Raw genomic sequence first — 14,300 nt, forward strand, 5'->3', positions numbered from 1 at the left:
AAAAGGTCGGTCAGGCTCCCTGCTCCTCAGTGCAGTCCAGTGAGGCCAGCAGGAATGTGGGAGGAGGCCTGGTGTCAACATTAAACCAGGCCGCAGTCAGTTTTCACAGTTATTTGTCCTGGCGATCCTTGTGTCTAGGTTCACCCTATCGGATCCACCTAACACCTTAAATATAGATTGCCTGGGATCTTTCTGGTCACAAATGAATACCCATTAAGCTTATGCAACCTGCCCTCAAAATTTAATCCTTTAAGCCCTGGTGTCATTCTGGCAAATGTATGCTTTACCCAACTCCAGGGCCAATTTATCCTTCCTGAGTAGCAGTGCCCACAGATGATCCAGATTTATTCTGGAACTGAGATGTAGAGAGGACGAAGGGCTTAGTTGGGGAGCTCTGTATAGCAGACATTCCTGTTCAGGAATAAACCAGACCAAAGCAACCTTAATTTAACAATTCTAAATTCTATATCTTCTTTGCTTCGTTTTCTTTTGTGATCCAGTGGAGTGATGGCCAATTCGCCTCGCACATCCAGGATTTCCACGGTTTGCAGACGCAGCGGCAACTGAAGGAGAACTTGTACAATAAAATAATTGAATGCTTTGACAAGGGCAAGGTAAGAACTGCCAACAAGAATCATACTTGTTACCTCCCAGTATCCCTGGGTATGAATTTCTCCAGTCACTGATTAAAGAAGAATAAAAGAATTTGCATTTCTATAGCACTTTTCACAACCTCAAAAAACTTCCAAAGTGCTTTGCGGCCAGTGAAGTATTCATTGTTGTAATGTAGGAAAAGTGGCAGCAAGTTTGTACACACAGCAAGCTCCCACAATCAGCACAGAGGTCACAACCAAATGGTCTGGTGGGGTGATATAGATTGAGGGATAAATATTGGCCCGGTCACCAGAGAGAACTCCCCTGCTCTGATTCACGCTAAGCTAATATGGACCAGAGGAAACCTGCCCACATTTAAAAAAAATGTCCCTCTTGATTTGACTCTGAACCAAAACGGAGTCACCAGCACAGAAAACGCACAGTTCCTGCTGCTAAAATGCATGTATTGGCATTAACACTGTTTATCCACTACAATATAATGGACAATATAACCAGTATTTCTGAACATAAATTAAGGAGAGATGCACGTTGGGAAGTAAAAAAATAAAGTCGCTGAGAAGCACTCAAAATATGCAGCTATCAACAGTGGCTGGAGGTAAGGTAAAAGTTTGTCTTGAAAGAAATGGCCCTAACATGATCTTGCTCTAAGAGCTCCATGTTTGAGCTATTAAATGGCTATATTTAGGTTTGTGATACTCCTCATAGGATTTTGAAAAGCCATAGCTAAATGTAGGTTCAAGATGCATGTGCCTAATCAGAAACAGAGGAACGAAATGTTAACTTTGTGGAGATGTAAAACTGGTGAACATAGAGGATTAAGGTGATTGCGTCTTAACAAGTGACATCCTACTCGAATGTGGAAAAGGTAAACTTACTCCCCTCGTTCTTCTCGACCCGTCTGTAGCTCCTTCAACGTCTCTCCACTGCCATCCAGCTGGCTGGGACTGCTCTCACCTTGTTCCATTCTTATCTATCTAATCACAGCCAGCCAATCACTTGCCATAGCTTCTGTTTCTGCTCCCGCACCATTGCCTCTGGTGTCGTCCCGGAGATTGACCCTTGGCCCGCTCCTGTTTCTCATCCAGATGCTGCCCCTCGGTGACATCATCGGAAGGCACAGAGTTAGTTTTCACATGTACGCTGGCAACACCCAGATCAACCTCACCGCCACCCCTCTCGACTCCTCCACAGTTGCTAAATTATCTTACCTGACATTCATTACTGGAAGAGCAGAAATCTCCTCCGAGAAAATATTGGGAAGACTGAAGCCATTGTTTTCAATCCTTGCTCCAAACACTGTTCCCCCACAATCGACTCCATCCCTCTCGGTACACCTAGATTTCCAAAAGGCATTTAATAAAGTGCCACACAAAACTTTAGAATGCAAGATAAGGGCTCATGGAGCTGGAGGCAGTATTTTAGCATGGATAGAGTGCATGGAATAGTTAAGTCTAGAAAAAGTGTGAATGAGAGTTCAGCAGCAGATGAGGAGGTATTACAAAGCTAAATACAGCCATTTAAGGGCTAGAACATGGAGCTCTTAGAGAAAGATCATGTTAGGGCCATTTCTTTGAAGACAAACTCTTATCTTACCTCCAGCCACTATTGATAGTTGCATGTTTTGAGTGCTTCTCAGCGACATATTTTTTAACTTCCCAACATGTATCTCTCCTTTTTAATTTATGTTCAGAAACAGAAGTTATATTGTCCATTACAGGGGTGAAGTCGAGCACTATTATGGAGGTGAATTCCAGACTCCCACAGCCCTCTGGGTGAAAAAATGTTTCCTCAATCTCCCCTCTAATCTTCCTACCACTCGCTTTAAATCTATGCCCCTTAGTCACTGACCTCCTTGTTAATGTAAATAGGCCGTTCCCATCCACTCTGTCCAGGCCCCTCACAGTTTTGTACATCTCAGTCAAATCTCCCCTCAGCCTCTTCTGTTCCTATGAGAACAACCCCAGCCTATCCAATCTTTCCTCATAGCTGCAATTTTCCAGTCCTGGCAACATTCTCCCTCAATATTTCTGAAACCCCCTCCAACCCCACAGCCCTCTGTTCTCTCGGTGTTCCTTCAATTCTGGCCTCTTGTGCTTTGCTGGACTACACCATTGGTGGCTGTGCCTTCAGCCACACCTAGGCTCTCAGCTCTGGAATTCCCTCCAAAAACCTCTTTACCTCTCCCTCCTCCTTTGAGGCTCTCCTGAAAACCTACCTCTTTGACCAAACTTCTGCCATTCTCCCTAATGCATCCTTATGAGGCTTGGTGTCAAATTTTCTCTGATAAAACCCCAAGAGCTTTGGGACATTTACTACTTTAAAGGTGCTATATAAATGAATTTTTTCGACTTTGTTCTGGTCTGATATTCTGCGTATTTTGGTGACATGCCCAGCATGCTTTCAGGCTGAGCGAACGTCTCCGATGCCTTCTGTCATTACAGCCTGGCACTCCAACACGCTAACTATTCTGTGACATTCTACCACAAAACCCAGTGCTCCACAAGGGGAGGAAGCAGAACAAGTCAAACCTTAGGAGCAGGCTTTGTCCTCATGTGTTTTCTCTATTATCATGGAGTCAGAGAAGCACATGGATCAGAAGGAGACCATTCAGTTCATCATGCATGTGCTTGCTCTCTGAATGAACTATCCAGTTAGTTCCCTTCTTTCTCTATAGTCCTGCAATTTTGTACCTTTTCAAGTCTATATCTAAATATATTTCTGGACAATTTTATCCCTCAGAACATTATGATAAAACACAAATTATCTGGTCATGTATATTGCTGCTTGCTGGAGTTTGCTGTGCACAAAGTTCCTACATTACAAAAGTGGCTTTGCTTCAAAAAACATAACTCATTCACTGTAAAGTGTTTGAGATGCCTTTAGGTTGTGGAAGCCAATATATAAGTGCAAGTGTTCCTTTTCTTTTGAAGGTTATTGCTGAATCTGCTTCCACCACCCTTTCAGTCAGTGCATTCTCAAACGCAACAACTTGCAGCGTAAACAAATCTCCCCTCCACTCCTCTGGTGCTTTTACCATTCAACTTAGATCTACATTTTCCCCTGTTACTGGCTCTCTTGATGGTGGAAACAGGATCAGAACCCTCCATAAAGTTAACATTTTCTACTCTTAAAGAGAATAATGCCAGCTTCTCTCGCCTCTACACATTGCACTGAACTCCCTCATCAAAAGTAGGTAGGGCCTGTCAGCTTGTATCCTGCTTCTGAAAAACTTGTTTTGAATAGAGATTCCCCAGTGCCCAGAACAACTAGGTGGATTCCTTCAGAGCCCGTGCGCTCCCAGCTACCTGATGTTCACTTGCCGCAGACCCAGAGGAACCCCCCTTTTGCATTTTCGGGCACTGAGTCCTTCCGATCAGACTTTGCGCCCCCTTGTGAATAGGACCCCGATGATTTAATCTAGCATTTGGTGACAATCCTTTGTGCCTGATGCTAGTAACGTCAGTAGGAATTAGACAGGCCTCAGAGAGGAGGAAAAGAAAATGCAGCCTTCACGCTCTGATACAATGTCAGAGCAGCCCATTCTTAAATCTTTTATAACCTGTTTATTACAATTTAATAAAGCATGACAAGCCATTAAATCAAATATTTATAAAATGGTTAGAAGTCTATGTTTCCCTGATTTTGCTAATGAATTATTAGAGTAGTGTGACTTCTTTTAAGATTGAAGATGTGTCCGTTCTTCATGGCAATTATATTAAGCTTTATTGAATTACCATCTTCCAATGAATTAGTTGGTACAGACAACATATAAAAAGGAAGACATGTATTTCTATAATGGCTTTCCATGTCTCAAAGGACTTTACAGCTTTTGAAGTGTAGCCACTGTTGTAATGTAGGAAGTATATGGGAAGATATACAGGAAGTATATGGGAAGATATACAGAAGAATAATGCAGAGAAATGTGAAGTGATGCATTTTGGTAGGAAGAATGAGGAAAAGCAATGTAAACAAATGATACAATTTAAAATGGTGTGCAAAATTAGAAGGGATTAAGGGTATGGGAACACAAATCTTTGAAGGTGGGTGGACAAGTTGAGAAGGCTTGGAGAGGCTGCAGGGGTTTGCTAGAATGGTAGCAGGGACGAGGGCCTACAATTATATGGAGTAGCTACAGAAGCTGGGATTATACTCCTGAGAGCAGGTTGAGAGGAGACTTAACAGAGGTGTTCAAAATTCTGAGGGATCTTGATAAGGTACAAAATGAGAAACTGTTCCCACTGGCAAGAGGGTTGGAAACCTGAAGACACAGATTTAAGGTAATTGGCAAAGGAACCAGAGTGGAGGGGGATAAGGGTCAAGAAAGCCCTTTATGTAGTGAGCTGCTGTGACCTGGAATGCACTGAAAGCAGATTCAGTCATAAACTTTCGGAAGAGAATTGGCTTAGAAATTCAGGTCTACGGGAAAAGAGCAGGGGAGTGGGGCCAATTGGAAAGCTCCTTCAGGATTACCCTGCAAAGACGTAATGGTTCTGAGATGCAATCCATTGACAGTTGGAAGCCATTTTTTGAGACTGTTCACCTGATGGGGTGTTGGAGCCTAAAAGCACTTCCAGAAATGGCAGGGCTGAATTTACCATCCCAATTCCCACTCTCTGATTGGCTCACAGGAACTGTCATTAGGGCCTTCTTGAGGATGGTCCAGGTGCCTAACTTCTTCAGGATGTCGCCAGCCTATATCCGGGTGCTGTGATGTGCATAGGACCCCACTCCGGAATTTTGAGGCACCAGCACTGGAGCCTGCGCCCCACACCCACTGATATTCGGCATGGAGGAGCCTGGCCACCATTCCTTAAAGGGACCCCAGAGATTAACCATTAAACCAGCTGGGTTTCTCAGTCCAAGGGAGGCCCCCGCCTTCAACATAATAAAAATGACCCAAGCTGGATCCGAGGTGCAGTTTGATACAAAGATTGACACCGAAGCAGGTGCAGGTGGCCTGAAGCATGGGCAAAGAGGCAGGGTTTAATAAGCAACTTAAAAAGAGGAAAGTGCTGGGAGGGAGGCAAGGGGGAGGTTTAGGGAGAAAGTTCCGGTGCTTAGGGCCTAGGCCGTTGATGCCACAGCACCTCATGCCAGTGCAGTTCAATTCAGGGAGGCGCAAGCGGCCAGAATTGGAGGAGAACGGAGATCTCAGAGGGTTGGAGGTGGCTATAGGGATGGACGGGCATGGAGCAAGGCAAGGCCTTCAGACAAAGAGCATAAAAAAAATAAAGGAAGTAGCAGCTAATTAAAAAAAACGACTGGATATCTGCAGCTGTAACTGTCTGAGTGAAATACTGGGGAAGCTAACACAGGAGCCCTGAAGTGAAGTGTTGTCGCAACATCAAGCCGTGGATTTAAATTGGTCCGATTCATCCCAGCATGAGTCATACTGGAAACAAGCAGATCCCCATTGATAGCTGTGAAGCAGAACTCAGTCAAGCTGTCAAAGACTGTAATTCGTAAGGATCACACGTTATTTCCTTATTTCCTGTACAGAGAAGAGAGATGCTAAATCTCTGCTGAGTTTGTTGCATTTAATGAAATGTTTAGAGCCTCTTGTTTGTTACTTTCATTGAATGAAACCCAGACACTGTCACTTGATACCCAGACATTATCACTCAATATCTAGACACTGTCACTCGATACGCAGACACTCACATGATAATCAGACACTGTCACTCAATACCCAGGCACTGTCACTCAATAACCAGACAATCACTCGATGACCAGACATGTCATTCGCTAACCAGGCACTGGCACTGTCACTCAATAACCAGACACTGTCACTCGATGACCAGACACTGTCACTTGATGACCAGACACTGTCACTAGATATGCAGACACTGTCACTAGATATGCAGACACTGTCACTCGATACCCAGACACTCACACGATACCCAGACACTGTCACTCGATACCCAGACACTGTCACTCGATACCCAGACACTGTTACTTGAGTCCCAGACACCATAGCCTGGATTTCCATTCTTGTGGCAGGAGGCGATTCTGCCTCCATCCTGGTAGTGTCACCCCACAATATTTTCATGCCAGGGGGATGGACGCAGGCTGGAATTGGGGCTGCCACTTCCTGCCGCAGGCATGAGGCAAGAACAGAGGCAGGCGGGTGCCGATGGTAACAGGTTAGAAGGCCCACCTTGGCTTCCTCAGACATTGACCCGATTCTGTAAATGAGTGTTAGATGCCTTAGCCCTCACCAATCACCCCCCTCACTCCCACCCAGCCCCATGTCCCTACCATACCTCCATAACCCCTCATTCTCCCCTACTCCCTCCAAACCCTAATTATCCCTGATATTCCCATGCCCCGTCATATCCGCAATGCCTCCTCCATAGCCCCTATGCCCCCTTATATCCACCATGCCTTCTCCATATGTCCATGCTCTCTCCATACCACCCCCAGACCCCCATGCCCCATTACAACTCCTTTGAGGAGCTGTAAACCACATCTCCTAACAAAATGGGCTTGCTTCCATGGAGGGGTCTAAAATGCCAACCCCCGGAATGGAGTATACAAGGGAGAAATTGCTACATGCAGGGCCATAAAATCCCAAATGATGGGTATAGGGGCGGAAATCTGGAAATCTAATCCTGCCCACCTCCAATCCTGGGACGCTGTCACTCAACACCCAGACACTGTCACTCAACACCCTGTCACTCACATGATAACCAGACACTGTCACTCGATAACCTGACAGTCACTCAACACCCAGACAGTCAACCAAAATCCAGACACCATCACTCTACATCCAGACGCCATCACTCGATACCCTGTCAGTCACTCGACACCCAGACAGACAATCACTCAATGCCCTGACACTGTCACTCAACACCCAGACACCATCACTCGATATCTTGACAATCACTCGACACCCAGAGACTGTCACTCAGCACCCAGACAGTAACTCGATACCCAGACACTGTCAGTTGATACCCAGACACTGTCACTGGGTACCCAGACCCTGTCACTCAACACCAAGACAGTCACTCAATACCCAGACATTGTCACTCTACCAAGACACCATCACTCAATATTCTGACACCACCAATCAAAAACTGACTAAAGGAGGAGGCTCCACAAATATCCCCATCCTCAATGATGGGGGAGCTCAGCACATCAGTGCAAAAGATCATCAGCACAGTAATGGAAGGGGTCATCAACAGTGCTATCAAGCGGCACTTGCTCAGCAATAACCTGCTCATTAACGCCCAGTTTAGGTTCCACCAGGGCCACTCAGCTCCTGGCCTTATTACAGCCTTGGTTCAAACATGGACAAAAGAGCTGAGCTCCCGAGGGTGAGAGTGACTGCCCTTGACATCAAGGCTGCATTTGACTGAGTGTGGCATCAAGGAGCCCTATCAAAACTGGAGTCAATGGGAAGCAGGGGAAAAACTCTCCACTGGTTAGAGACATACTTAGCACAAAGGAAGATGGTTGTGGTTGTTGGAGGTCAATTATCTCAGTTCCAGGACATCAGTGCACTAGTTCTTCAGGGTAGTGTCCTCAGCCCAACCATCTTCAGCTAATTCATCAATGACCTTCCTTCCATCATAAGGTCAGAAGTGGGGATGTTCATTGATGATTGCACAATGTTCAACACCATTCGTGACTCTTCAGATACTGAAGCAGTCCATGTCCAAATGCAACAAGACCTGGACAATATCCAGGTTTGGGTTGACAAGTGGCAAGTAACATTCATGCCACGCAAATGTCAGGCAATGACTATCTCCTACAAGGGAGAATCCAACTATCGCCCTTTGTCATTCAGTGGCATTACTATCACTGAATCCCCCACTTTCAACATCTTGGGGGTTACCATTGACCAGAAACTGAACTGGACTAGCCATATAAATACTGTGGCTGCAAGAGCAGGTCAGAGACTAAGAATCCTGCAGTGTGTAACTCACCTCCTGGCTCCTCAAAGCCTGTCCACCATCTGCAAGACACAATTCAGGAGTGTGATGACTTGCCTGGATGAGTGCAACTCCAACAACACTCCAGAAGCTTGACACCATCCAGGACAAAGCATCCCACTTGATTGGCACCCCATCCACAAACATTCACTCCCTCCAGCAATGACGTAGAGTGGCTGCATTGTGTACTATCTACAATATGCACCTCAGGAATTTACCAAGGCTCCTTAGAGAACACCTTCCAAATCCATGACCACTATCACCTAGGAGGACAAGGGCAGCAGCTCGATGGGAACACCACCATCTAGAAGTTCCCCTCCAAGTCACTCACCATCCTGACTTGGAAATATATCGCCGTTCCTTCACTGTCACTGGGTCAAAATCCTGGAACTCCCTTCCTAACAGCACTGTGGGTGGACTTACACCCACAGGGACTGCTGCAGTTCAAGAAGGGAGCTCACCTTCTCAAAGGCAATTAGGGATGGGCAATAAATGCTGGTCCAGCCAGCGACACCCAACATCCCATGAATTAATTTTTAAAAAGGCCCAAGGGACTGAATGGCCTCCTCCTATTCCTAATGTTGCTGTGTTGTTACTGTTGAAGGAGGAGAGGGTGGAAATTGGCAAGCAAAGCTCCTTAAAAAGGGGAAATTACATTGACATTATACAAAGTAGCACAGCTGAATCAGTTCAACATGCCACACTAATTATTTGCTGCTTGCTGTGAACAGATGTGGGAAGAAGCCATTCATCTCTGCAAGGAGCTGGCAGAACAGTACGAGATGGAGGTCTTTGATTATGAGCTACTGAGTGAGACCCTGGTGAGTAAGTGCGAGCTTGCATTGATTATGATAAGCTAATGATGATTGACGATACCCATTTCCCATTTGGAGATTAGTGTTTAACTCTCTGCTGCCTTTTGTCTTATCCAGAGGACAGTGACTGATAGGGCAGTGAGTGATGACAAGCCTTAGAGGAAGCTGAAAAGGTTAATGGCGGAAGCCATTAGGCTGTGAGGCCTTTCCTCAAGGGGAGCTCAATATTAATCAACATGTCATTCTTGCATCAGCCTTAGTTGGGAGTTTTCTGAGTTGGGGAATAGGTTTACTCTGCTCACTCTGGCTGGTGCATTGTATTACTAATCCTAACAGTTGTTTCATTTTCTAACTGGCACCTACTGTTTGGCAGTGAATGGCTTCTTGCACAAATTATACTTTGTTTTGTGTACAAAAACAAAGAAATCATGCTAAACCTTAATTAATAGTCATTTGGTAGTTCAGAGCTTGAGCATTGCTGAAAAAAAAGATATGCTGTTGAAGCTTTTCATCTTACACTCAACAGGACAGATGTAAGAATACGAAATCTCAAAAGGAACAACAATTCATGAGAAGAGGGTGCTGATTGTTTGGCAAGTGGACACTGATTGGTAGAGGCACTGCCATGGGGAATGCACCAGGGAACAGTTAACTGCCAAGCTTTTGTTCAAGTTCAAACCAGGCAGGTCAGCTCTAATTGGTCAAGGCATTGGCATGGGGAATGAACCAGGGAATGGCTGCCCCACAAGTTTTTGTTTAGTTGAGAAAGGCGCAATGCATGGATATGTTCTTTTTGTTTGCTAAGGACAGGGGCCTGTGTGTGAATATATGTAGCTTCTAGCACATGTATGCGAGCAACACTGTGAGCCCGAATGATAATACTAAGTTGGTTGTTAATGTAATTCTTAGCACTATCAAGATTGCTAAATAAGTGTTGTTCAATCACATAATCACATCTAATGTTGGGCACCATCTTTTGCAAACACGGGCTGGTTGAGTATGGTCAGTACTTTATCTGTTGCGTGCTACTTAAGGGACATGCTGTTTGATACAATCCATCAGTACTTGGGACATACAGCCTACATACCTACAGATGCACCATCTGTGGCTAACTGAGGTCCCAGCAAATTGGAAAATCACTAATGTATCACCTCTAATCAAGAAAGGAGGGAGACAGCAGGAAATGATAGGCCAGTTCTAATGCCTGTCATAAGGAAAATGCTGAAAATCCATTATTAAGGAGGTAATAGCAAGGCATTTAGAAAATAATGTATTAGAATTCTTTTAGGAAATAACAAGCAACATTAATAAATAAGGAACCTGTAGATGTGGTGTACTTGGGTTCCCAAACAGCATTCAGCAAGCACCACATCAAAGGATACTTCATGAAGTAAGAACTCATGGCATAGGAGATAACATATTAGCATGTATAGAGGATTACTTTGCTAACAGGAAGCAGAGAATAGGGATAAATGGGTCACTTTCAAGTTGGCAAGCTGTTATTATTAGAGTGCCACAGGGATCAGTGCTAGGGCCTTAACTATTTCTAATCTATAACAATAACTTGGATAAGGAGGCTTAAGGTATAGGTTAACTGAGTGAACAAAAATTGGCAGATAGAGTATAATGCAGGAAAATGTGAACTTGTCCACTTCAGCAGGTAGAATAGAAAAGCAGCATATTTTCTGAAGGAGAGGGTCTGCAGAAATTTACCTTACAGAGGAATCTGGGTGCTCTGGTTCTGATTCACTGACGGCTGGTATGAGGTTACAGCAAGTGATTAGGAAGGAAAATGGTGTATTTTTTTTATTTGTTCATGTATGGGTATCGCTGACTAGGCCAGCATTTATTACCCAGATGTAATTGCCCCTGAGAAGGTGGTAGTGAGCTGTCTTCTTGAATCGCTGCAGTCTATGTGGTGTTGGAACACCCACAGTGCTGTTTGGAAGGGAGTTCCATGATTTTGACTCAATGACAGTGAAGATATGGCGATATAGTTCCAAATTAGGACGGTGTGTGACTTGGAGATGGTGGTGTTCCCATGCACCTGCTGCCCTTGTCCTTCTAGGTGGCAGAGGCCACAGGTTTCGAAGGTGCTGCTGAAGGAGCCTCAATGAATTGCTGCAGTACATCTTGTAGATGGTACACACCACTGCCACTCTGTGTCATTGGTGGAGGGAGTGAATGTTGAAGGCTGTGGATGTGTGCCAATCAAGTGGGCTGCTTTGTCCTGGATGGTGTCAAGTTTCTTGAGCATTGTTGGAACTGCACTCATCCAGGCAAGGGGAGAGTATTCCATCACATTGTACCTTGTAGATGGTGGACAGGCTTTGGGGAGTCAGGAGGTGAGTTACTCACCACAGAATTCCAAGCCTCTGACCTGCTCTTGTAGCAACAGTATTTATACGGCTAGTCCAGTTCAGTTTCTGGTCAATGATAACACCCAGGATGTTGATAGTCTGAGACCGAGTGACGGTAATGCAATTGAATGTCAGAGGGAAGATGGTTAGATTCTCTCTTGTTGGAGATGGACATTGCCTGGCACTTGTGTGGCATGAATGTTACTTGCCACTTGTCCAGGTCTTGCTGTTAATGTACATGGACTGCGTCAGTATCTGAGGAGTCACAAATGGTGCTGAACATTGTGCAATCATCCGCAAACACGTCCACTTCTGACCTTACAATGACAGGAAGATCATTGGGCCGAGGACACTGTCCCAAGGAACCCCTACAGCTATGTCCTGAGACTGAGATGATTGACCTCCAATAACCAAAACCATTTTCCTTTGTGTTACAAGGTGTTGGATACTGTTCAGTAGGTCTTAATGAAGTCTTCATCGTCTTAAGTAGGTTAACTACATGGTAATTATTAACTACAAGAACTATGTAGATATATACAGTAAACAGTACAAGCTAGGGGCTGTTTCCATGCTTGCTTTTGCACACGGCTCTGTCCAACACTACACTAACCCCTAGGTGCAGGTCACATGTTCTCTTACATCACATTGTGAATGGCACTCTACTCAGTCCCACGTTAAATCTAGATGTGGGCAGACCCTTATACCACTCCTCCCACAAAGTCTTTATCCAATGTATTTCAAGTTATTCTAGTTTACTCCATTCTTTAAATCATTATTTCCACCCCATCTCCTCCCTTCAAGTCCCTGAGTTCACAGGTTCAGGCGGTCTGGAGGCCTTATAACCCTTTCACATCTCATTCGCACAACTGACGGAGGAGTGGTAGGCTCTGTTGTTGCATGTAAACTGTGTTGATTTGGAGGTCATTCTAGCACCTGGGTATCTTTTTATCCTCCTTTTCCATTCCTTGGTATAGAACCGCTCTTTGTCAATTCAGCAGCTGTGGTGATCGGTGGTTGTTGATTTATCCTGTTGCTTGCGGGTGAACGTTGTGGTCATTTCCATGTCGCCTTTTCCTCTTCTTTCATCGTGTGGGTCGTGTGATGTCCTCTGTGCTGGAAGATGACCACTCCTGTTATGAGGATGTGTTTTTTTTTAGTAAGCTGACCTTTGCGTTTGTCAGTGTGGTGTGCTGTTGGCAATGGACGGCTGCTCCTTGGCTCCAGGATCGGCTGTTGCACTCTCATGCTGGCCAGGAGTTGCAGCATTTGCTCTGTGGTCTCAGTGTTGGCCTCATCAACAGTCATCGTAGCCGGAGGTTGAGGCTTTGCCAGTGGTTGTTTGCTCTCCTGCCCAGCCTCCACTGGAGGCGTCATGGTAACCACCTGAGTGGTTGGCTGGTCTGACCAGTGAGGGCCTTCCAGCACCAGTAACAAAAATGGACAAACCTGCTCTGCAAAGACAGAAGACAGTTCAGAGCTGAAGCCTCAGTCAGGGTAGTCTTTCTTGTTGGAGCCCTCGGGAACTTGCAGCTCTGTATAATTTATGACAGTGGTTGTCTTGACATCTTCAGCCGTTTTGAGGAGATTCAGGGCTACACAGGCATCTCTGTTCAAGAGAGAAAAAGACTGGTTATGGGTGACGTACATCAGCTCGAAGATTTATTTGCCGCCATACCTTAGTGGTTGCAGAATCATGCCCATAACCAGAAGTTGGATTCCTCTGGGCCCATAGAGTGGCGTGTCTCTTGTTCAAAGCCAGAGGTTTCTCAGCCATGACTCTTTGTCCGATAGGACCATAACACTGACTCCCGTGTTCAATTTAAAGTTCGTGAGATGGCCGTTAACCGAAGTGTCAATTCCAACAGGAAAATCCAGGATCTCTGACCTCACCTAAGAAGCACAGCTCTGTGCCCGCTTGGTGTGCAGTCTCCACCTCATGAAAACTCTTTGGGTCTTCTGTGCATTTAGATGTTTTGGCCTTGCACTGTTTGCCAAAGTGTCCAATTCTGTCACATTGAAAGCATTGGTCTGAAGTTGTAGGGCATTGATCTTGCCTTTGGTGGGGTGGGGGGGTGGGGGGGGGGGTTTGCTCCACAGTGCTGGCATGGTCACCCTACTGACCGGTCAGGGTATTGATTCCCTTGGCCTGGGGTGTCCCTGATTCTGTGCTGGTTAACTAATTGGACGGTGGGGTTTCCTTTCTACCAGTGTCTACTTTGTCCTCTTAAAACGGGCCTGTGCTGCACACGGAGATCAGACTGCCCACCAACCTGGATAGCTTCCTCGAGCGTTAGACCTTCCTGCCCTTGCAGCACGTCATCCACTAATCCTACCCCTGATAAGTTCAAGTTTTAGGCCTCCGAACTCACAGCCTTCAGACAGCCCATGTGGATCATTAATGAATGATTCGACAGGTTCTCCTGGCTCCTGGACAAGCTTTTTAAATTTAGGGCTTTTGAGGGTTTTGTTACCTCTTAGGCTAAAATAAATATCAAACGATTTTAGTACGTCTTCAAATTTAGTCGATGATTCGTCGATTCCTTGCCTAATGCCATTGGCTATCAGGCCTACCAAGT

General features: G+C 45.3%; 1 protein-coding gene across 1 annotated transcript in view; it reads left to right on the top strand.

The window, feature by feature from the left end:
* Positions 1-14,300, top strand: part of LOC121278030 (dedicator of cytokinesis protein 2-like) — a 1,199,266-nt gene that overhangs the window by 1,058,465 nt on the left and 126,501 nt on the right. The window contains exons 38-39 of the mRNA XM_041188048.1: positions 501-614; positions 9,281-9,370. Coding sequence (XP_041043982.1) covers positions 501-614; positions 9,281-9,370 — 204 coding nt within the window. The remainder of the gene's footprint in view (positions 1-500; positions 615-9,280; positions 9,371-14,300) is intronic.

Source organism: Carcharodon carcharias, chromosome 1, assembly GCF_017639515.1.
Source record: "Carcharodon carcharias isolate sCarCar2 chromosome 1, sCarCar2.pri, whole genome shotgun sequence".
In the NCBI taxonomy this organism is placed as follows: Eukaryota; Metazoa; Chordata; class Chondrichthyes; order Lamniformes; family Lamnidae; genus Carcharodon; species Carcharodon carcharias.